The sequence below is a fragment of the Neomonachus schauinslandi genome, chromosome 3 (assembly GCF_002201575.2).
Source record: "Neomonachus schauinslandi chromosome 3, ASM220157v2, whole genome shotgun sequence".
Lineage (NCBI taxonomy): Eukaryota > Metazoa > Chordata > Mammalia > Carnivora > Phocidae > Neomonachus > Neomonachus schauinslandi.
This window is the reverse complement of record NC_058405.1, coordinates 118603408-118626410: the sequence shown is the minus strand read 5'-3', so window position 1 is coordinate 118626410 and position 23003 is coordinate 118603408. Positions and strand designations below refer to the sequence as shown.

General features: G+C 38.1%; 1 protein-coding gene across 1 annotated transcript; it reads right to left on the bottom strand.

Moving 5' to 3' along the window:
* Positions 1-17508: 17508 nt before the first annotated feature.
* Positions 17509-17954, bottom strand: LOC123324301 (ATPase inhibitor, mitochondrial-like). Its single transcript, XM_044913297.1, has one exon. The coding sequence runs from the start codon at positions 17937-17939 to the stop codon at positions 17622-17624; it is 318 nt and encodes a 105-aa protein (XP_044769232.1). The 5' UTR covers positions 17940-17954; the 3' UTR covers positions 17509-17621.
* Positions 17955-23003: the final 5049 nt, after the last annotated feature.

The following is a 23003-nucleotide window of genomic DNA, read 5'->3' as shown; positions in this document are numbered from 1 at the left end:
ATGTGCTCTCTCTCAAATAAATAAATAAAATCTTAAAAAAAAAAATTGTCTGTGGTATCTTCCTTTGTTCTTAACTCCATAAAAATATATTATCTTTGTTTTACTTCTCTCTTGACTTCTTCCCCATCTTTGCTATGATTTAGGAGTCAATTCTGCCTTTTCTCCCAAGCTCTGATCCACTTTCCAACATTTTGCTGGACAGCTTCATCTTTATGTGTCAGTAGTTACTCAAACTGAGGCCTTTCAAAAATTTTTCATTATATTTCTTACAATCTCAAGTCAATTTTTCACTAGACTTTCCTTTCTGAGAAGGGCATTACTTGAACAGCCACTTCCCCAAAGGAGGAATTAAAATAGTTAATAATCATATAAACAGTGCCCGGGCATATTATTAATAATCAGTGAACTGCAAATAAAACTATGACATTCTATCATCCACATGTCAGAATGGCTTAAATTAAGCAGAATAACAATAGTAAAGATTAGCAAGGTGTTGGAGCAAGGAGAACTCTCATTTGATGCTGGTATACATTAAGATGAGTTTGGAAAACAGTCTGATAATATCAGGTAACTTTGCACCATGCACAACTTTTAACCCAGAAGTTACATTTCCATGTTTATACTCAACAGAACTCATACAAATATGTTAAAAAAAAGGCATTAAGAGAATGTCTATGGCAGCATCAGTAATAGTTCCAAAGGACCAACAGTGATAGAATAGATAAATATATTGTGGTATACTCCTACAAAAGAACACCACCCATCAATGGAAGTGAATTAACCAAATTAATGCCATAACGTAGTTGAGTCTCATAAACATGTATTAAGTAAAGGCAGTCAAGCACAAACGATTATCTCCTGCATGCTTCCATTTATATGTGAAGTTGTATGTGTCAAATATTTAAAATTAAGTAGGAACTCAATAAATGCTAACTATATGGTTGAATAAGTGAGTGATCTCCCCTTGGCCTATCATACTCTTTCTCTGGGTTTTGTCTACTTTATTCTCACTCATCCTTCAAAGCCCAAGTCAAAGCTGACAGACAGAATCTTTTCTTCTTCTTTACTCTCGTATACTTATGATTCCTTATATCATAGAATTTATGATCATGGCTGTAATGACACATTTTGAAACTTTTTTGGGTTAATTTATCTTTCCATATTTTTTTTATTTCTCCTTCCTTTCTCCTCTGTTTCATCCCATTTTCTAGCATATAGTCCATGACATGGACTTGTGTAAGAATATAATTGGTTTTTGAAAGAATAAATAGGTTAGTTAGCCCTAAGATTTAAAGTCCTCCATAAGTATCTTTCAAATAGTATGTTCTATTAAGTCTCTGTTTTCACTAACATAAGTACTACATTAATAGGAAAATATACCACAATTTATTTTAATTTAAATATTTTCTTCTTTTTCTTTTCTCCAACTTTTTAATGTCTCTCAAAATTCTCTTTAGTTAAAATGTTTTTCCCTGATCTCTTGAACAAAGTATTGTCTCTCTCAGAATATTAAAATGCTTTTCATCGATCCTATTTGCGTTAAATAATAATTTATATAATTCCTTATTCTCCATTTTGGACTGTAAAGCTTGAGAATTTACTTATTATTCCCTTTTGCCTTTCATTGCCTAGTTCAGTATGTTTGGCATGGCAGAAATTTAGTAGAATTGAACTGAATTCTATTGAATTAAATGTGTACCCTGTAGTGAAGTATTGTTGCATAACAAAAGTTAAAATGCAAGATAAGGAGACTTGGAGATTTTAGAAGCAGTATGAGCAATAAGATACAGTGACTTGAATTTAAAAATATATTCATTATGAATTTTTTTTTTAAAGATTTTATTTATTTATTTAACAGAGAGAGACATAGCGAGAGCAGGAACACAAGCAGGGGGAGTGGGAGAGGGAGAAGCAGGCTTCCCGCAGAGCGGGAAGCCCGATGTGGGACTCGATCCCAGGACCCTGGGATCATGACCTGAGCCGAAGGCAGACGCTTAACGACTGAGCCACCCAGGCGCCCTATTCATTATGAATTAAGTGAAAGATGTTCTGCTTAGTGTTAAAGGAAGTACTTCTCATATTATCTATGATGAAGAACTAGGCTTTTTAATTTCCAATTCATTGCACAGCAATATTCTCTTAAAACACAATAAAAATTACTCGGAAAATGAAATTTATAAATTAATTCATATGAAATGTATGTCTTTTTCTTATTAGATATAACAGACAAAATTTCATTTCAATAAATATAATTAAAACATATCACAGAAGCAAATACAAGAAAATTATACAACTATATTATTCCCTGAAAACTTGTGAACCAGTGATTAATATACTGAATATTACATTGTAACTTTTGTTGTTCCACAAACGTAACTATTTAGTTATCAGCAATACAGCAGTTGGCCAAATTAAATTTCTGTATAAGACAATTTGAACCAATACTGCTTTAGTAACATCTAAAGCTTTTCATGTATCAAATGAGATTTTTTTTTTTTTTTGGTTAATTTGTCTAGTGTAAGTTAGATTGATGACATTGCAAATATACATAAACAGTTTTTGCAGTTTGTTTTATTTTTAAAGATTTATTTATTTACATTAGAGAAAGAGTGCTCATGCATGTGCACGGAGGGGGCAGGGAAGAGAGAGAGGGAATCCTCAAGACAACTCCCCACCAAAGGCAGACCCCAACCAGCAGATGTCAGGACCCCAAGACTGTGACCTGAGCCGAAATCAAGAGAGGGCCGCTCAACCTACCAAGCCACACAGGTGCCCCTGTAGTCTATTTTAATGAAAGAATACAGAACCAGTCTCAGAAGTGTGTTATTAGAACTGGAAGAGAATTTACTTCCATCAACCTCTTTATTTATTTTTTTTAAAAGGTTTGATTTATTTATTTGACAGAGAGAGACACAGCAAGAGAGGGAACACAAGCAGGGGGAGTGGGAGAGGGAGAAGCAGGCTTCCCGTGGAGCAGGGAGCCCAATGCGGGGCTCGATCCCAGGACCCTGGGATCACGATCTGAACTGAAGGCAGACGCTTAACGACTGAGCCACCCAGGCGCCCCAGCCATCAACCTCTTTAGTTTTCATCTTTAGTTTTCATCTTTCTTGAAAACGACACAGGTAAAGCAATTTCAAAATTCATTTTTAATCCTTCATTCTTAGTTCAGTAATTTAATTTGCAATATTACAGCTTAATTTTAAGTTAACTTTTATGCAAGAGATGGATTCTCTATCCATGAATCTCCTATACATGGATCTTTCCTCCTTTTTTTTTGAAAAATCATATTATAAAATGAATCCCAGACAGAAAAATTCACAAAACAAATGTATAGTTTAAAGAATGATTATGACAAATAACTAAAAGTTCACAAAACAGAGCATTACCAACTGTCTTAGAAACACTTCCAAATACTTGGTTCCATAATGAATTCTTCCTTCTTCCTGTAAACAACTATTATCCTTTGTAAAGAGGAGAGGATAAGACAGGAGAGGGACCATGATGAGAACCACAATGGCTTTTATAACCTAACCTTGGAAGTAGCATCCAGTCACGTGGACATGTTCTGTTGGTAACACAAATCAACTCTGGCATAATGTGGTAGGCTGTAGAAACCAGGAGGTGGGAATCATTGGGGCAACTCAGAGGCTGTCCATCATATTGGGTCAGGTGGCTACCATTGACTGTGGCCTGGAAAGCAGGATAATCCCATCGCTCATTTGAAATGCATCTAGAATCTGGGGATTCAGAAAATTTCCCCTACAAAGGGGAGAAATGTTTCCACGGGAAAAAAAAAGGAGTGTCAGGCAATCGCCCTACCACCCACACAGACACACAGCTTATACTATCAGACAAGAAAATTTTAAGTCCTACTTATCGTGTCAACTTCTCATTTCTTTTTCTGCTTCACCTTCATCTGGCTTACAGATTAACTAGTCGAAAACTCTCAGACTCAAACATAAAATTTGTATATTCAAAATATGAACTCAGCATCTTTCCATACCTTCTTTAACTGGCATTGTTAACTTTTCTGTTTTTGAGTAGATAATATATAAGAAATTTAATTTCACATCAATTGCTGAAATAAGAGAAAACAAACATGAGTTGTTATGAGTTATACTTGCACTTCCATGCCTCAAAAACAATTTCCTATGAAAACACAGGCAACTGGGCGCCTGGGTGGCTCAGTTGGTTAAGCTACTGCCTTCGGCTCAGGTCATGATCCTGGAGTCCCGGGATCGAGTCCCACGTCGGGCTCCCTGCTTGGCAGGGAGTCTGCTTCTCCCTCTGACCCTAACCCCTCTCATGTGCTCTCTCTCATTCTCTCTCTCTCAAATAAATAAATAAAATCTTAAAAAAAAAAAAGAAAGAAAACACAGGCAAGAAATAAAATTTACAATGTACTACTATATTTGTCCATTAGCTTTCATAGCCCAACTCTACCCTCTCAGTGATACTTTCAAAACAATAAAAAGCTTTGTTTTGATACCTCCCATGTAAAAAATTGGAATTATGAATGGTTAACTGGAAGAATGTGGTTATTTCATATTATTTTAAGTAGGCTTGTTTTAGAATTTTTCAAGTATACCAAAGAACCTGGGTAGTTGCATTTCAAAATCTCCTTCTTACTTTATTTCTATAGTTAAATTTTTGTGGGGCCATAAAATTAGGAGTACTCTGTATATAAATGCCACATGAAATTTTAAATAAAGCCACTGAGAGGAGCTCTAACCAAGATGATACAATTTATAGGCTGCCATCCATATCCCTTTAGTTTGGTGAAGAAGTTAACAAAAATTCACGTTAAAACCCTACTTTTGAGTTTTGTCACGCAGAGCCGAGGAATATGGCTTGCCTTACATTATAAGAATGATCATTATTATTCTGCTCTTTTGTCACAGGTTTCCTATAACTTTGAGCCTTCTAATGTAGGATTAGTTGACATGTATCTTTTGTTTCTTTTCAGCTGGAACACTTCTCAGTCTTTTCTGACCTTGATATTCTTAGAGTCCAGGCCAATTATTTTGTTGAATGTCCCTCAATTTGGGTTTGTTTAATACTAACTCATGATTAAATTTAGAATATGCATTTTTTTCAAGATTTCTACAGAAGTGATGTATCTTTTTCAGTGTATCATACTAGTTTGGCCCAATTTTCCTGATGTTAACTTTGATCATTGCGTAAAGTGGTATTCTCTGAAATTCAATCACTTGTAAGGGGACTATATTCTTCGTACCTATACTCACCAATTTATGAGCATTTAAACAATGATACTTTTAACTAATGTTATTAATAATTAAAAACAACTTTTAAATCCTTTATTTTTTGATATGAACAATTTCAGTAGATCACTGAAGACAGAATAAAAAATTGAGTCCTTGTCCTGTCAATATTGTTTTTGTCCTCAGACAAAACTATATCTTAGACTTTTTTACCCTGTACTGTTGCAAAAATCTTTCTAATGCAATTGACCCCAAAGTACAATGCTTCTACTGCTTTCACACCAACAATTTATTGTCGTTCTTAAATTTTTTCACCTGCTATATTTTCAAAAGGTAGTAGTCTAAGAGCTAGAAATATCTGAAAAATAACCTCTTTGATTTTAGAAAGCTTACACCAAGAACTAATTTACCTTTAAATCTCTACATATGTTACTTTATGTAAACCATAAATAATTGGATGAAGCAATATTACAGCAAGTTTTTGGCTTCTTAATGGGCATTTGACTATTAAATATTAATCAAATTTTAAATGTAATATTAATTTAAACTGAAACTTTTTTTTTTTTGTCTTAAATCTTGCCTTTAGAAGGATAAAAGATCTGAATTGTAACTTATTTACTTACACATCAGGAAGATCAGATTTTTACTTTTTATTTCTAACAATGACAAATCAGGCAGACTTTTTTCCAATTTGGCCATTAAAGAAATATTATAAGAATAATGCATTGATTTGGGAAATTAAGTTTTTGCTTTATAAACCAATTTTTCAAGGGGCAGAGAATATATGTTTTTAATAACCTTGCCTCTCATGAATTAAACTGTTCATTCCTATAAATAAACCTCTATTCTATTTTTTCTTTTGGGTGGAATTAGGACTGAGACCTCTCCCTCAAAGAATATCTGTATGCAATCACCAATATAACTCAACACATTCTATGGGTTCAGTACTGTTTAAACATTCTTGAGCCTAATGATGAATCGAGGGCTTTGCACATTTAAGTTTGTGAATCTCAACTAACAAAATCATGTGAACAACCTATTCTGTTGGAAAATTAACATTCTTCATTGAAAAATTCAAATTTAAGAGATTTCATAGCTGTTAGTACTTTCACACTTGTGGGCACATAGTGGTTGTTGGTGACTGTGTCTGGAAGTACATGGAGGAAGTCCTAGTTAGACTTGATGATTCTAATTAGATGACATTCTATTTTCTTGAAGCTTGTATTTCAGATGTTTCTATGCTCACTAATTGCTACCCACTCCTGGGGAATCATTGGAACAAAAACAGGAAAAAAATCAGAAAAAAATCTAGAATGCATTTTTAATGGCTTAAAAAATGTAAAATACAAAACTGAATGACTTATTGGCATAGTAGGCACTTAAAATTTAGATTTGAACCTTTTGTGTAAAAGGGAAATAAATGGGGAAACCAGAGATTAAAACTTAGCACCCTAAATGCTACTGTTTCAATATAATCCAAAGAACGAGACACTAGAAACTGCCAGATATGGCCCAGAATAAAAATAAACAAAACAGTCATTACTGTTCCTGAAACAACATTATCTCATCGAGTGGATACTGACTCAAATAACTCATTTTCTTCATCCAGGTATCTAAAATGTTTGCTTTGAGAAACCCAGCCTACATCAGGCAACTAAGTACAAAGGCATCCACAAAGAAAGGAGTTAGCTTTTAAACCTCTGCATTCTAGAAAAGCATGCTAGGAACCTTTTGGAATAAATGTTGACAAGGCAGTCAATATTTTGTTCTATGTAACTAGTAGTCTTCCTAGTGGGGTGGGATTTTACATCCATTTATCTAACAAATATTTGAGTGTCTCATGTGCTCTATGTAGTTTTCCAGATGTTGGCATACAACGGTGAACACAATAGACTTAGAGCAAGATGGCGGAGGAGTGGAGAACTGGATTTCATCTGGTCCCAGGAATTCAGCTGGATAGGGATCAAACCATTCTGAACACCCACCAACAAAACAGGAGATCGAAGAAAAGAATAGCAACAGATCTCTGAACAGAAAAGCGACCACTTTCTGGAAGGGACCCAACAAGCGGCAGATCAAGGGAGACACCCCCTCCTCCCCCAGGAGGAGAGGCGTGGGAGTGCATTGCAAGGATCTGTTGGGTTTGGAGACTCCACACGGGGTCATGTGCCAGAGATAGAAACGCTCGATCACTGGCCAGGTGAGCATGGACTGTGGCCGGAGTCTGGGGAGACGGGAGTGACTGACTGTTTTCTCTGGGGGTGCACTGAGGAATGGGACCCCGAGTTTGTGGCTCCTCCAGGGCGGAGATTGGGAGGCCACTATTTTCACTCTCATCCTCCAAAGCTGTATGGAAAGCTTGCAGGGAACAAAAGCTCCCAAGAGCAAACCCAAGCAGATTACTTAGCCAGACTGGCAAGGGTGGGGCAATTCTGCCTCTGACAAAGACATTTGGGAACCACGGCAACAGGCCCCTCCCCCAGAAGATCAGCAAGAACAGCCAGCCAAGCCCAAGTATACCGAATGAGAATGGCAGAACTCCAGCCCTAGGGGAATAAGCACATAGAATTCATGGCTTTTTTCCCATGATTCTTTAGTCTTTCAAAGTTAATTTTTTTAACTGTCTTTTTTTTTTAATTTTTCTTTTTTCCCTTTTTCAACCAACATCTTATCAATCCCTTTTTAAAAAAATCTTTTTTATTTTTCATTTTTAGAGTCATATTCTATCCCTTCATAGTAATTACCCTTATTTTTGGTATATATATATATAAGTTGTCCTCTCTTTAAAATTTTGGGATACAGTTTCTTCTAACAGATCAAAATATACCCTAAATCTCTAGTGTATGGCTTTGTTCTAGTCTCCCACCTGACCACATTCTCTCCCTTTTTTTTTTAAATCCTCTTCTTTCTTTTTTCAACCAACTTCTAATCTTATCAATTCCTTTTATAAAATCTTTTATAATTTTCATCTTTACAGTCATATTCAACCCCTTCATTGTATTAACCCTTATTTTCGTACATATATAAGTTTTTCTTTCTTTAAAATTTTGGGAGGCACTTTCTTCTAACAGACCAAAATAGGCCCAAAATCTAGTGTGTGGCACTGATCTATGCACCAGCCTGATCATATTTGGTCATATTTGATTATATTCTATTTTTTTGTTTTCTTTGTTTTTAAATTTTTCTTTTTCTTTTTCTTTTTTCTTCCTTTCCCTTTCTTTTCCCCCGTTTCAGGTCTTTTATGATTTGTTTAGGGTATATTTTCTGGGGACGTTGTTACCCTGTTAGCATTTTCTTCTCTCATTCATCTACTCTCCCATGGATGGAATGACAAGACAGAAAAAAATCACCTCAACAAAAAGAACAAGAGACAGTACCGACTGCCAGAGGCCTAATCAATATGGACATTAGTAAGATGTCGGAACTAGAGTTCAGAATGATGATTTTAAAGATACTAGCTGGGCTTGAAAAAAGCATGGAAGTTATTAGAGAAACCCTTTTTGGAGAAATAAAAGAACTAAAATCTAACCAAGTTGAAATCAAAAAGGCTATTAATGAGGTGCAATAAAAAATGAAGGCTCTAACTGCTAGGATAAATGAAACAGAAGAGAGAATATAGTAGACCAAACGATGGAAAATAAAGAAGCTGAGAAAAAGAGAATAAACAACTACTGGACCATGAAGGCAGAATTCAAGAGATAAGTGGTACCATAAGACGAAACAACATTAGAATAATTGGGATGCCAGAAGAAGAAGAAAGAGAAGGGCAGAAGGTATATTGGAGCAAATTATAGCAGAGAACTTCCCTAATTTGGGGAAGGAAACAGGCATCAAAATCCAGGAGGCACAGAGAACACCTCTCAAAATCAATAAAAATAGGTCAACACCCCGACATCTAATAGTAAAACTTACGAGTCTCAGAGACAAAGAGAAAATGCTGAAAGCAGTTCGGGAGAAGAGATCTGTAACCTACAATGGTAGAAATATTAGATTGGCAACAGACCTATCCACAGAGACCTGGCAGGCCAGAAAGGACTGGCATGATATATCCAGAGCACTAAATGAGAAAAATAAGCAGCCAAGAATACTATATCCAGCTAGGCTGTCATTGAAAATAGAAGGAGAGATAAAAAGCTTCCAGGACAAACAAAAACTAAAGGAATTTGCAAACACGAAAACAGCCCTACAAGAAATCTTGAAAGGGGTCCTCTAAGCAAAGAGAGAGCCTAAAAGTAACATAGACCAGAAAGGAACAGAGACAATATACAGGAACAGTCACCTTTTAGGCAATACAGTGGCACTAAATTCATATCTTTCAATAGTTACCCTGAATGTAAATGGGCTAATTGCCCCAATCAAAAGACACAGGGTATCAGATTGGATTAAAAAAAAAGACCCATCAATATGCTGTCTGCAAGAGACTCATTTTAGACCCAAAGACACCCCCAGATTGAAAGTGAGGGGGTGGAAAACCATTTACCATGCTAATGGACACCAAGAGAAAGCTGGGGTGGCAATCCTTATATCAGACAAATTAGATTTTAAACAAAAGACTGTAATAAGAGATGAGGAAGGACACTATATCCTACTTAAAGGGTCTATCCAACAAGAAGATCTAACAATTGTAAATATCTATGCCCCTAACATGGGAGCGGCCAATTATATAAGCCAATTAATAAAAAAGCAAAGAAACACTTTGACAAGAATACAATAATAGTGGGGGACTTTAACACCCCCCCCTCACTGAAATGGACAGATCATCTAAGCAAAAGATCAACAAGGAAATAAAGACTTTAAATGACACACTGGACCAAATGGAGTTCACAGATGTATTCAGAACATTGCATCCCAAAGCAACAGAATACACATTCTTCTCTGGTGCCCATGGAACATTCTCCAGAATAGATCACATCCTAGGTCACAAATCAGGGTCTCAACCAGTACCAAATTTGGGATCATTCCCTGCATATTTTCAGACCACAATGCTTTGAAACTAGAACTCAATCACAAGAGGAATGTCGAAAAGAACTCAAATACATGGAGGCTAAAGAACATCCTACTAAAGAATGAATGGGTCAAACAGGAAATTAAAGAAGAATTAAAAAGAATTCATGGAAACCAATGAAAATGAAAACACAACTGTTCAAAATCTGTGGGATGCAGCAAAGGCAGTCCTAAGAGGAAAGTATAAAGCAATACAAGCCTTTCTCAAGAAACAAGGTCTCAAATACACAACCTAACCCTACACCTAAAGGAGCTGGAGAAAGAACAGCAAATAAAGCCTAAACCCAGCAGGAGAAGAGAAATAATAAGGATCAGAGCAGAAATCAATGAAATAGAAACCAAAAGAACAGTAGAACAGATCAATGAAACTAGGAGCTGGTTCCTTGAAAGAATTAACAAGATTGATAAACCCCTGGCCAGACTTATCAAAAAGAGAAGAGAAATGACCCAAATCAACAAAATCATGAATGAAAGAGGAGAGATCACAACCAACACCAAAGAAATACAAACAATTCTAAGAACATATTATGAGCAACTACATGCCAGCAAATTAGATAATCTGGAAGAAAGGGATGCCTATAACCACTAAGGAAATTGAAGCAGTCATCAAAAATCTCCCAACAAACAAAAGCCCAGGGCCAGATGGCTTCCCAGGGGAATTCTACCAAACATTTCAAGAAGAATTAATACCTATTCTTCTGAAACTGTTCCAAAAAATAGAAATGGAAGGAAAACTTCCAAACTCATTTTATGAGGCCAGCATTACCTTGATCCCAAAACCAGACAAAGACCCCATCAAAAAGGAGAATTACAGACCAATATCCTTGATGAACATGGATGCAAAAATTCTCACCAAAATACTAGCCAATAGGATCCAACAGTACATTAAAAGAACTATTCACCATGACCAAGTGGGATTTACCCCTGGGCTGCAAGGTTGGTTCAACATCCACAAATCAATCAATGTGATACAATACATTAATCAAAGAAAGAACAAGAACCTTAGGATCCTCTCAATAGATGCAGAAAAAGCTTTGACCAAGTACAGCATCCTTTCTTGGTGAAAACTCTTCAGAGTGTAGGGACAGAGGGTACATACCTCAATATCATAAAAGCCATCTATGGAAAACCCACAGCGAATATCATTCTCAATGGGGAAAAACTGAAAGCTTTCCCCCTAAGGTCAGGAACACGGCAGGGATTTCCACTATCACCACTGCTATTCAACATAGTATTAGAAGTCCTAGCCACAGCAATCAGACAACAAAAAGAAATAAAAGGCATCCAAATCAGGAAGGAAAAAGTCAAACTCTCACTCTTTGCAGATGATATGATACTTTATGTGGAAAACCCCAAAGACTCCACCCCAAAACTACTAGAACTCATACAGAAATTCAGTAAAGTGGCAGGATATAAAATCAATGCCCAGAAATCAGTGGCATTCCTATACACCAAAAACAAGACAGAAGAAAGAGAAATTAAGGAGTTGATCCCATTTACAATTGCACCCAAAACCATAAGATACCCAGGAATAAATCTAACCAAAGAGACAAAGGATCTGTACTCAGAAAACTATAAAATACTCATGAAAGAAATTGGGGAAGACACAAAGAAATGGAAAAACGTTCCATGCTCATGGATTGGAAGAACAAATATTGTGAAGATGTCAATGCTACCTAGAGCAATCTACACATTCAGTGCAATCCCCATCAAAATACCATCCACTTTTTTCGAAGAAATGGAACAAATTATCCTAAAATTTATATGGAACCAGAAAAGACCCTGAATAGTGAGAAGAATGTTAAAAAAGAAAAGCAAAGCTGGTGCCATCACAATCCCGGACTTCAAGCTCTATTACAAAGCTGTCATCATCAAGACAGTATGGTACTGGCACAAAAACAGACACATAGATCAATGGAACAGAATAGAGAGCCCAGAAATGGACCCTCAACTCTATGGTCAACTCATCTTTGACAAAGCAGGAAAGAATGTCCAGTGGAAAAAAGACAGTCTCTTCAACAAATGGTGTTGGGAAAATTGGAGAGCCACATGCAGAAGAATGAAACTGGACCATTTCCTTACACCACACACAAAAATAGACTCCAAATGGTTGAAAGACCTCAATGTGAGACAGGAGTCCATCAACATCCTAAAGGAGAACACAGGCAGCAACCTCTTCGACCTCAGCTGCAGCCACTTCTTCCTAGAAATATCGCCAAAGGCAAGGGAAGCAAGGGCAAAAATGAACTATTGGGACTTCATCAACATAAAAAGCTTTTGCACAGCAAAAGAAACAGCCAACAAAACCAAAAGACAACCGACAGAATGGGAAAAGATATTTGCAAATGACATATCAGATAAAGGGCTAGTATCCAAAATCTATGAAGCACTTATCAAACTCAACACCCAAAGAACAAATGATCCAATCAAGAAATGGGCAGAAGATATGAACAGACATTTTTCGGAAGAAGACATCCAAATGGCCAACAGACCCATGAAAAAGTGCTCAGCATCACTCGGCATCAGGGAAATCCAAATCAAAACCTCAATGAGATACCCCCTCACACCAGTCAGAATGGCTAATATTAACAAGTCAGGAAACAACAGATGTTGGCGGGGATGCGGAGAAAGGGGAACCCTCCTACACTGTTGGTGGGAATGCAAGCTGGTGCAGCCACTCTGGAAAACAGTAGGGAGGTTCCTCAAAAAGTTGAAAATAAAGCTACCATATGACCCAGCAATTGCACTACTGGGTATTTACCCCAAAGATACAAATGTAGGGATCCAAAGGACTACATGCACCCCAATATTTATAGCAGCAATGTCCACAATAGCCAAACTTGGGAAGAGCCAAGATGTCCATTGACAGATGAATGGATAAAGAAGAAGTGGTATATATATACAATGGAATATTATGCAGCCATCAAAAGGAATGAGATCTTGCCATTTGCAACGACGTGGAGGGAACTGGAGGGTATTATGTTGAGCGAAATAAGTCAATCAGAGAAAGACACGTATCATATGACCTCACTGATATGAGGAATTCTTTTTTTTATTTTAATTTTTTTTTTAATTTTTTTATTCTTATGTTAATCCCCATACATTACATCATTAGTTTTAGATGAAGTGTTCCATGATTCATTGTTTGTGCATAACACCCAGTGCTCCATGCAGAATGTGCCCTCCTCAATACCCACCACCAGGCGAACCCATCCTCCCACCTCCCTCCCCTCTAGAACCCTCAGTTTGTTTTTCAGAGTCCATCGTCTCTCATGGTTCGTCTACCCCTCAGATTTCCCCCGCTTCATTCTTCCCCTCCCGCTACCTTCTTCTTCTTCTTCTTTTTTTTTTCTTAACATATATTGCATTATTTGTTTCAGAGGTACAGATCTGTGATTCAACAGTCTCACACAATTCACAGCGCTCACCATAGCACATACCCTCCCCAGTGTCTATCACCCAGTCACCCCATCCCTCCCACCCCACTCCCCACTCCAGCAACCCTCAGTTTGTTTCCTGCAATTAAGAATTCCTTATATCAGTGAGATCATATGATACATGTCTTTCTCTGTTTGACTTATTTCACTCAACATAATACCCTCCAGTTCCATCCACGTTGTTGCAAATGGCAAGATCTCATTCCTTTTGATGGCTGCATAATATTCCATTGTATATATATATACCACTTCTTCTTTATCCATTCATCTGTCAATGGACATCTTGGCTCTTCCCAAAGTTTGGCTATTGTGGACATTGCTGCTATAAATATTGGGGTGCATGTAGTCCTTTGGATCCCTACATTTGTATCTTTGGGGTAAATACCCAGTAGTGCAATTGCTGGGTCATATGGTAGCTTTATTTTCAACTTTTTGAGGAACCTCCCTACTGTTTTCCAGAGTGGCTGCACCAGCTTGCATTCCCACCAACAGTGTAGGAGGGTTCCCCTTTCTCCGCATCCCCGCCAACATCTGTTGTTTCCTGACTTGTTAATATTAGCCATTCTGACTGGTGTGAGGGGGTATCTCATTGAGGTTTTGATTTGGATTTCCCTGATGCCGAGCGATGCTGAGCACTTTTTCATGGGTCTGTTGGCCATTTGGATGTCTTCTTCCGAAAAATGTCTGTTCATATCTTCTGCCCATTTCTTGATTGGATCATTTGTTCTTTGGGTGTTGAGTTTGATAAGTGCTTCATAGATTTTGGATACTAGCCCTTTATCTGATATGTCATTTGCAAATATCTTTTCCCATTCTGTCGGTTGTCTTTTGGTTTTGTTGGCTGTTTCTTTTGCTGTGCAAAAGCTTTTTATGTTGATGAAGTCCCAATAGTTCATTTTTGCCCTTGCTTCCCTTGCCTTTGGCGATATTTCTAGGAAGAAGTGGCTGCAGCTGAGGTCGAAGAGGTTGCTGCCTGTGTTCTCCTTTAGGATGTTGATGGACTCCTGTCTCACATTGAGGTCTTTCAACCATTTGGAGTCTATTTTTGTGTGTGGTGTAAGGAAATGGTCCAGTTTCATTCTTCTGCATGTGGCTCTCCAATTTTCCCAACACCATTTGTTGAAGAGACTGTCTTTTTTCCACTGGACATTCTTTCCTGCTTTGTCAAAGATGAGTTGACCATAGAGTTGAGGGTCCATTTCTGGGCTCTCTATTCTGTTCCATTGATCTATGTGTCTGTTTTTGTGCCAGTACCATACTGTCTTGATGATGACAGCTTTGTAATAGAGCTTGAAGTCCGGGATTGTGATGGCACCAGCTTTGCTTTTCTTTTTTAACATTCTTCTCACTATTCAGGGTCTTTTCTGGTTCCATATAAATTTTAGGATAATTTGTTCCATTTCTTCGAAAAAAGTGGATGGTATTTTGATGGGGATTGCACTGAATGTGTAGATTGCTCTAGGTAGCATTGACATCTTCACAATATTTGTTCTTCCAATCCATGAGCATGGAACGTTTTTCCATTTCTTTGTGTCTTCCCCAATTTCTTTCATGAGTATTTTATAGTTTTCTGAGTACAGATCCTTTGTCTCTTTGGTTAGATTTATTCCTAGGTATCTTATGGTTTTGGGTGCAATTGTAAATGGGATCGACTCCTTAATTTCTCTTTCTTCTGTCTTGTTGTTGGTGTATAGGAATGCCACTGACTTCTGTGCATTGATTTTATATCCTGCCACTTTACTGAATTCCTGTATGAGTTCTAGCAGTTTTGGGGTGGAGTCTTTGGGGTTTTCCACATAAAGTATCATATCATCTGCAAAGAGTGAGAGTTTGACTTCTTCTTTGTCGATTCGGATGCCTTTTATTTCTTTTTGTTGTCTGATTGCTGTGGCTAGGACCTCCAATACTATGTTGAATAGCAGTGGTGATAGTGGACATCCCTGCCGCGTTCCTGACCTTAGGGGGAAAGCTTTCAGTTTTTCCCCATTGAGAATGATATTCGCTGTAGGTTTTTCGTAGATGGCTTTTATGATATTGAGGTATATACCCTCTATGCTTATACTCTGAAGAGTTTTGATCAAGAAAGGATGCTGTACTTTGTCAAAAGCTTTTTCTGCATCTATTGAGAGGATCCTATGATTCTTGTTCTTTCTTTTGTTAATGTATTGTATCACATTGATTGATTTGCGGATGTTGAACCAACCTTGCAGCCCAGGGATAAATCCCACTTGGTCGTGGTAAATAGTTCTTTTAATGTACTGTTGGATCCTATTGGCTAGTATTTTGGTGAGAATTTTTGCATCCATGTTCATCAAGGATATTGGTCTGTAATTCTCCTTTTTGATGGGGTCTTTGTCTGGTTTTGGGATCAAGGTAATACTGGCCTCATAAAATGAGTTTGGAAGTTTTCCTTCCATTTCTATTTTTTGGAACAGTTTCAGAAGAATAGGTATTAATTCTTCTTGAAATGTTTGGTAGAATTCCCCTGGGAAGCCATCTGGCCCTGGGCTTTTGTTTGTTGGGAGATTTTTGATGACTGCTTCAATTTCCTTAGTGGTTATAGGTCTGTTCAGGTTTTCTATTTCTTCCTGGTTCAGTTTTGGTTGTTGATACATCTCTAGGAATGCATCCATTTCTTCCAGGTTATCGAATTTCCTGGCATAGAGTTGCTCATAGTATGTTCTTAGAATTGTTTGTATTTCTTTGGTGTTGGTTGTGATCTCTCCTCTTTCATTCATGATTTTGTTGATTTGGGTCATTTCTCTTCTCTTTTTGATAAGTCTGGCCAGGGGTTTATCAATCTTGTTAATTCTTTCAAGGAACCAGCTCCTAGTTTCGTTGATCTGTTCTACTGTTCTTTTAGTTCTATTTCATTGATTTCTGCTCTGATCCTTATTATTTCTCTTCTCCTGCTGGGTTTAGGCTTTATTTGCTGTTCTTTCTCCAGCTCCTTTAGGTGTAGGGTTAGGTTGTGTATTTGAGACCTTTCTTGTTTCTTGAGAAAAGCTTGTATTGCTTTATACTTTCCTCTTAGGACTGCCTTTGCTGCATCCCACAGATTTTGAACAATTGTGTTTTCATTTTCATTGGTTTCCATGAATTCTTTTTAATTCTTCTTTAATTTCCTGTTTGACCTATTCATTCTTCAGTAGGATGTTCTTTAGCCTCCATGTATTTGAGTTCTTTCCGACTTTCCTCTTGTGATTGAGTTCTAGTTTCAAAGCATTGTGGTCTGAAAATAGGCAGGGAATGATCCCAATCTTTTGGTACCTGTTGAGACCTGATTTGTGACCTAGGATGTGATCTATTCTGGAGAATGTTCCATGGGCACTAGAGAAGAATGTGTATTCTGTTGCTTTGGGATGGAATGTTCTGAATATGTCTGTGAACTCCATTTGGTCCAATGTGTCATTTAAAGTCTTTATTTCCTTGTTGATCTTTTGCTTAGACGATCTTTCCATTTCAGTGAGGGGAGTGTTAAAGTCCCCCACTATTATTGTATTGTTGTCGATGTGTTTCTTTGCTTTTGTTATTAATTGCCTTATATAATTGGCCACTCCCATGTTAGGGGCATAGATATTTACAATTGTTAGATCTTCTTGTTGGATAGATCCTTTAAGTAGGATATAATGTCCTTCCTCATCTCTTATTACAGTCTTTTGTTTAAAATCTAATTTGTCTGATATAAGGATTGCCACCCCAGCTTTCTTTTGGTGTCCATTAGCATGGTAAATGGTTTTCCACCCCCTCACTTTCAATCTGGGGGTGTCTTTGGGTCTAAAATGAGTCTCTTGCAGACAGCATATCAATGGGTCTTGTTTTTTGTTTTTTTTTTCACTGATGACAATTTATTATAATCTGTTGGCAGCACACAGATAGATATTAATAAAACCAGTATTATGCTTCCATAGAAGTGGGCAATGATATGTAGCTATGCTATGGGAAGTGTGTATGTTTAATCATCATCATCATGTTTTAGATGTTTGATTTTCTCCTTGTGCCCCTCAATTTCTTTCTGCAGACATTCAATTTCCTTTATATGATGGGTGATTTCCTCTTCATGGTGTTTCTTCAAGGCTGCCAGTTGTTCTTTAGTGCGTGCTCGGAAGTATCGTTCCTCTTCAGCTTGCTCTCTCTTTCCGAAGGCCCCACCTGCCTCCCGGATCGAGCCCGCGCCGGAGTCTGACCGTTCGGAGCTGAAGCCTCGGGCTTCTAGGGCCCTAACGCCCCACACGCCCAGCCGCACCCGAGCGGCCAATGCAGTGACAGCCATTGTTGTTGTAGCAGGACTTCTCCCTGGGTCTTGTTTTTTAATCCAGTCTGATAGCCTGTGTCTTTTCATTGGGGCATTTAGCCCATTTACATTCAGGGTAACTATTGAAAGATAGGAATTTAGTGCCATTGTATTGCCTGTAATGTGACTGTTACCGTATATTGTCTGTGTTCCTTTCTGGTCTATGTTGCTTTTTGGGTCTCTCTTTGCTTAGAGGACCCCTTTCAAGATTTCCTGTAGGGCTGGTTTTGTGTTTGCAAATTCCTTTAGTTTTTGTTTGTCCTGGGAGCTTTTTATCTCTCCTTCAATTTTCAATGACAGCCTAGCTGGATATAGTATTCTTGGCTGCATATTTTTCTCATTTAGTGCTCTGAATATATCCTGCCAGTCCTTTCTGGCCTGCCAGGTCTCTGTGGATAGGTCTGTTGCCAATCTAATGTTTCTACCATTGTAGGTTACAGATCTCTTCTCCCGAGCTGCTTTCAGGATTTTCTCTTTGTCTCTGAGACTCGTAAGTTTTACTATTAGATGTCGGGGTGTTGACCTATTTTTATGATTTTGAGAGGTGTTCTCTGTGCCTCCTGGATTTTGATGCCTGTTTCCTTCCCCAAATTAGGGAAGTTCTCTGCTACAATTTGCTCCAATATACCTTCTGCCCCCTCTCTCTTTCTTCTTCTTCTGGGATCCCAATTATTCTAATGTTGTTTCATCTTATGGTATCGCTTATCTCTCGAATTCTGCCCTCGTGATCCAGTAGTTGTTTATCTCTCTTTTTCTCAGCTTCTTTATTTTCCATCATTTGGTCTTCTATATTACTGATTCTCTCTTCTGCCTCATTTATTCTAGCAGTTAGCGCCCCCATTTTTGATTGCACCTCATTAATAGCCTTTTTGATTTCTACTTGGTTAGATTTTAATTCTTTTACTTCTCCAGAAAGGGTTTCTCTAATAACTTCCATATTTTTTTCAAGCCCAGCTAGTATCTTTAAAGTGATGATTCTGAACTCTAGATCTGACATCGTACTAATGTCCATATTGAGTAGGTCCCTGGCAGTCGGTACTACCTCTTGTTCTTTTTGTTGAGGTGATTTTTTCCATCTTGTCATTTTGTGCAGAGGAGAATAGATTAATGAGAGAACAAAATGCCAGCAGAGTAACAATGTCCCCAGAAAATATACTCTAAACCAATCAGAAAAGACCTGAAGCAGTGGAATAAGAAATGGAAAGAGAGAAAAAAGAGAAAGAAAAAAAAGAAAAAGAAAAAGATAAAGATAAAAACAAACAAAACAAAACAACAACAAAAAAAACCAGAATGTGATCAAATATGATCAGGCTGGTATATAGATCAGTGCCACACACTAGATTTGGGGTGTATTTTGGTCTGTTAGAAGAAAGTGCCTCCCAAAATTTTAAAGAAAGAAAAACTTATATATGTACAAAAATAAGGGTTGATATGATGAAGGGATGGAATATGACTGTAAAGATGGAAATTATAAAAAATTTCATAAAAGGAATTGATAAGAAGTTGTTTGAAAAAAGAAAGAAGAGGATTTAAAAAAAGAAAAAAGAAAAAAAAAGGGAGAGAATGTGATCAGGCAGGGGAATAGAAAACACCATATACTAGAGATTTAGGGTATATTTTAATCTGTTAGAAGAGACTATCTCAAAATTTTAAAGAGAGAACAACTTATATATATATGCCAAAGATACGGATAACTACTATGAAGGGATAGAATATGACTCTAAAAATGAAAAATAAAAATGTTTTTTTTTTTCAAAAAAAGGGATTGATAAGATGTTGGTTTAAAAAGGAAAAAAGAAAAATTAAAAAAAAAAAAAGAAAAGAAAAAAAGACAGTTAAAAATTAACTTTGAAAGACTAAAGAATCATGGTAAAAAAAGCCATGCATTCTATGTGCAGTATTCCCCTAGCACTGGAGTTCTGCCGTTCTCATTGATCGGTAAACTTGGTCTTGGCTGGCTGTTCTCGCTGATCTTCTGGGGAGGGGCCTGTTGCCGTGGTTTCCAAATGTCTCTGCCGGAGGCGGAATTGCCCCGCCCTTGCCCCCTCCCGGCTAAGTAATCTGCTCGGGTTCCTCTCCAGAGCTTTTGTTCCCTGCGAGCTTTCCGTACAGCTTTGGAGGCGGAGAGTGAAAATGGCCGCCTCCCAATTTCCGCCCCGGAGGAGCCGAGAACTCGGGGCCCCGCTCCTCAGTGAGTCCCCAGAGAAAAGCAGTCAGTCACTCCCGTCTCCCCAGTCTCCGGCTGCACTCCGTGCTCACCCGGCCTGTGACCGCGCGTTTCTATCTCTGGCACCTGACCCCGGGTAGAGTCTCCAAACCCAGCAGATCCCTGCGGTGCACTCCCGCGCGGCTCCTCCCGGGGGAGGAAGGTGAGTCTCCCCGGATCTGCCGCTTGTTGGGTCCCTGCTGGAGGAGCAGGGGCCCGACTGTGCCGCGGATCACAGTTTATGGCAACCCCGAGCTGAGAGCCCGCACCTGGGCTCCGCCTCTGCAGCCGACTTCCCTGCTCCGTTACCTGGGAGCTCTGCCACACTCAGGCACCCCCGGTCTTTCTGTGACCCCGAGGGTCCTGAGACCACACTGTCCCGGAGGGTTCCACCCCCCGCTTAGCCACCAGAGTGACGTCCCTCGGCGGAGCAGACTTTTAAAAGTTCCGATTTTGTGCTCCGCGGCTCTATCACTTGCCAGAAGCGGCGGACGGAGGCCCCTCCCCTGCCGTCTATCCTCCCAAATATCGCTTCGGATTCACTTCTCTGCACGTCCTACCTTCCAGAAAGTGGTCGCTTTTCTGATGAGAGAGTTGTTGCTATTCTTTTCTTTGATCTCCTGTTGAGTTTGTAGGTGTTCAGAATGGTTTGATCCCTATCCAGCTGAATTCCTGAGAGGAGACAAAATCCAGGCCTCCTACTCCTCCGCCATCTTGCTCCGCCCTCCAATATGAGGAATTCTTAATCTCAGGAAACAAACTGAGGGTTGCTGGAGTGGGGGGGTGGGAGGGATGGGGTGGCTGGGTGATAGACATTGGGGAGGGTATGTGCTATGGTGAGCCCTGTGAATTGTGTAAAACTGTTGAATCTCAGACCTGTACCTCTGAAACAAATAATACATTATATGTTTAAAAAGAAGAAGAAGAAGATAGCAGGAAGGGAAGAATGAAGGGGGGGAATCAGAGGGGGAGAAGAACCATGAGAGACTATGGACTCTGAAAAACAAACTGAGGGTTCTAGAGGGGAGGGGGGTTGGGGGCATGTGTTAGCCTGGTGATGGGTATTACAGAGGGCACGTTCTGCATGGAGCACTGGGTGTTATATGCAAACAATGAATCATGGAACACTACATGAAAAACTAATGATGTAATGTATGGTGATTAACATAACATAATAAAGAAAAAAAACCAATGGTGAACAAGATAGAATGATGTGGTGTGTACTAATGGAAAATGTAGTAGATTACCTAAAAATGGCTCTAATTTTCCCCCTAATTCTTTATCCAATTCTTCAAAAGTAGTGTGATTTTATAGCTCTGCCTTTCAAGAAGTAAAATCTTCTTCTCCACTTTTTAAATCTTGGCTGGCCTTGTGAATTGTTTTGGCAAGTAGAATATGGTGGAAATGACTTATGAGTGTCCATCCCAGGCCTCAAGACTGTTTGCATGCTTGCTTGCTTCCACTCTTTCCCTGGGAACACTGCCACCTCCAAGAGGAGAAACTTAAAGGCAGATATCAGTCAGCTGAATTTCAAACATAAAGACAAATGAGTAAAGATTAGCAGAGCTACCAACCCAAAGATATATGTATGACAGGAGAAACTCTCCAGCCAACTTGCAGAAATGTGTGCTTTGAAGTGATTTTCTTACATGGCAGTAGCTAGCTGATATAGATGCTATACTTTCTTCAGAAAATATATGTGAGTAAAAGAAAGATGTAATAATAATATGTTCATATATAGTATTTCAGATGTGTATAAATGTATGTAAGTAATAGAGATATGATAGTAATATATATTGTATTTCATAGATAGGACTAAAAATAGATGGAAAAAAAAGTTAAAGAATATTTCACTGAAGTAAAAATTAAGAGAAACGGGAAAGATGTGATGTAAAACAAAATAAAAATTTACCATATATTGATGAAGGGAAGATATAGGTAACTACTTTATTCTAAACATTGTAAAGTAGTTTTAACTTGAAGTATAGTAATGATGGTCTTCTATTTCTTATATTGAGAAGTCTTCTTTAAACAAATGGACTTTATGAATATCTTGTATTGACTCATATGAAACTTCTTTTCTCATACATAAATAAGAATATCCTGAGGGCAGTTATTTTGTCCTTAATTACTACCAGTAGGAAGATTGACATGGGGATGTTTAAATTATGGAAGAATCTTGAAATAAAATGAAAATGTTAATTTGGAATTACATTTATTGGTTGCACAGAATGTTCGACCCAGTTTCATAGGCTCTTTAGGTTTTGTGGTTGTAGAGAAACTCTCAAAAGAAAGATATTTTATGAACCATAGGTTGAAACTCAAATAAGAGAAATGAATCAAGTTGGGTGGTAAGATCCTAACAAAATTTTACTGTAAGTAATCTTACTAATCACTCTTAACTAGGTGATACTACTCTATCTATACAAAAAGCATGGCAAAAAAAGGCTAAAAAGTATAATCATGGCAATTTCTGCAATAAAAATGGCTAAAATATTTTCCCTGTACTAGGAGGTACATAAATCTTGTGATATATGGGGCGCCTGGGTGGCTCAGTCGTTAAGCATCTGCCTTCGGCTCAGGTCATGGTCCCACGGTCCTGGGATTCGGCTCAGGTCATGGTCCCAGGGTCCTGGGATCGAGCCCCACATCGGGCTCCCTGCTCCGCGGGAAGCCTGCTTCTCCCTCTCCCACTCCCCCTGCTTGTGTTCCTGCTCTGGCTCTCTCTCTCTCTGTCAAATAAATAAATAAATAAATAAATAAATAAATAAATAAATAAATAAATAAATAAATAAATAAATAAATAAATAAATAAATAAATAAATAAATAAATAAAT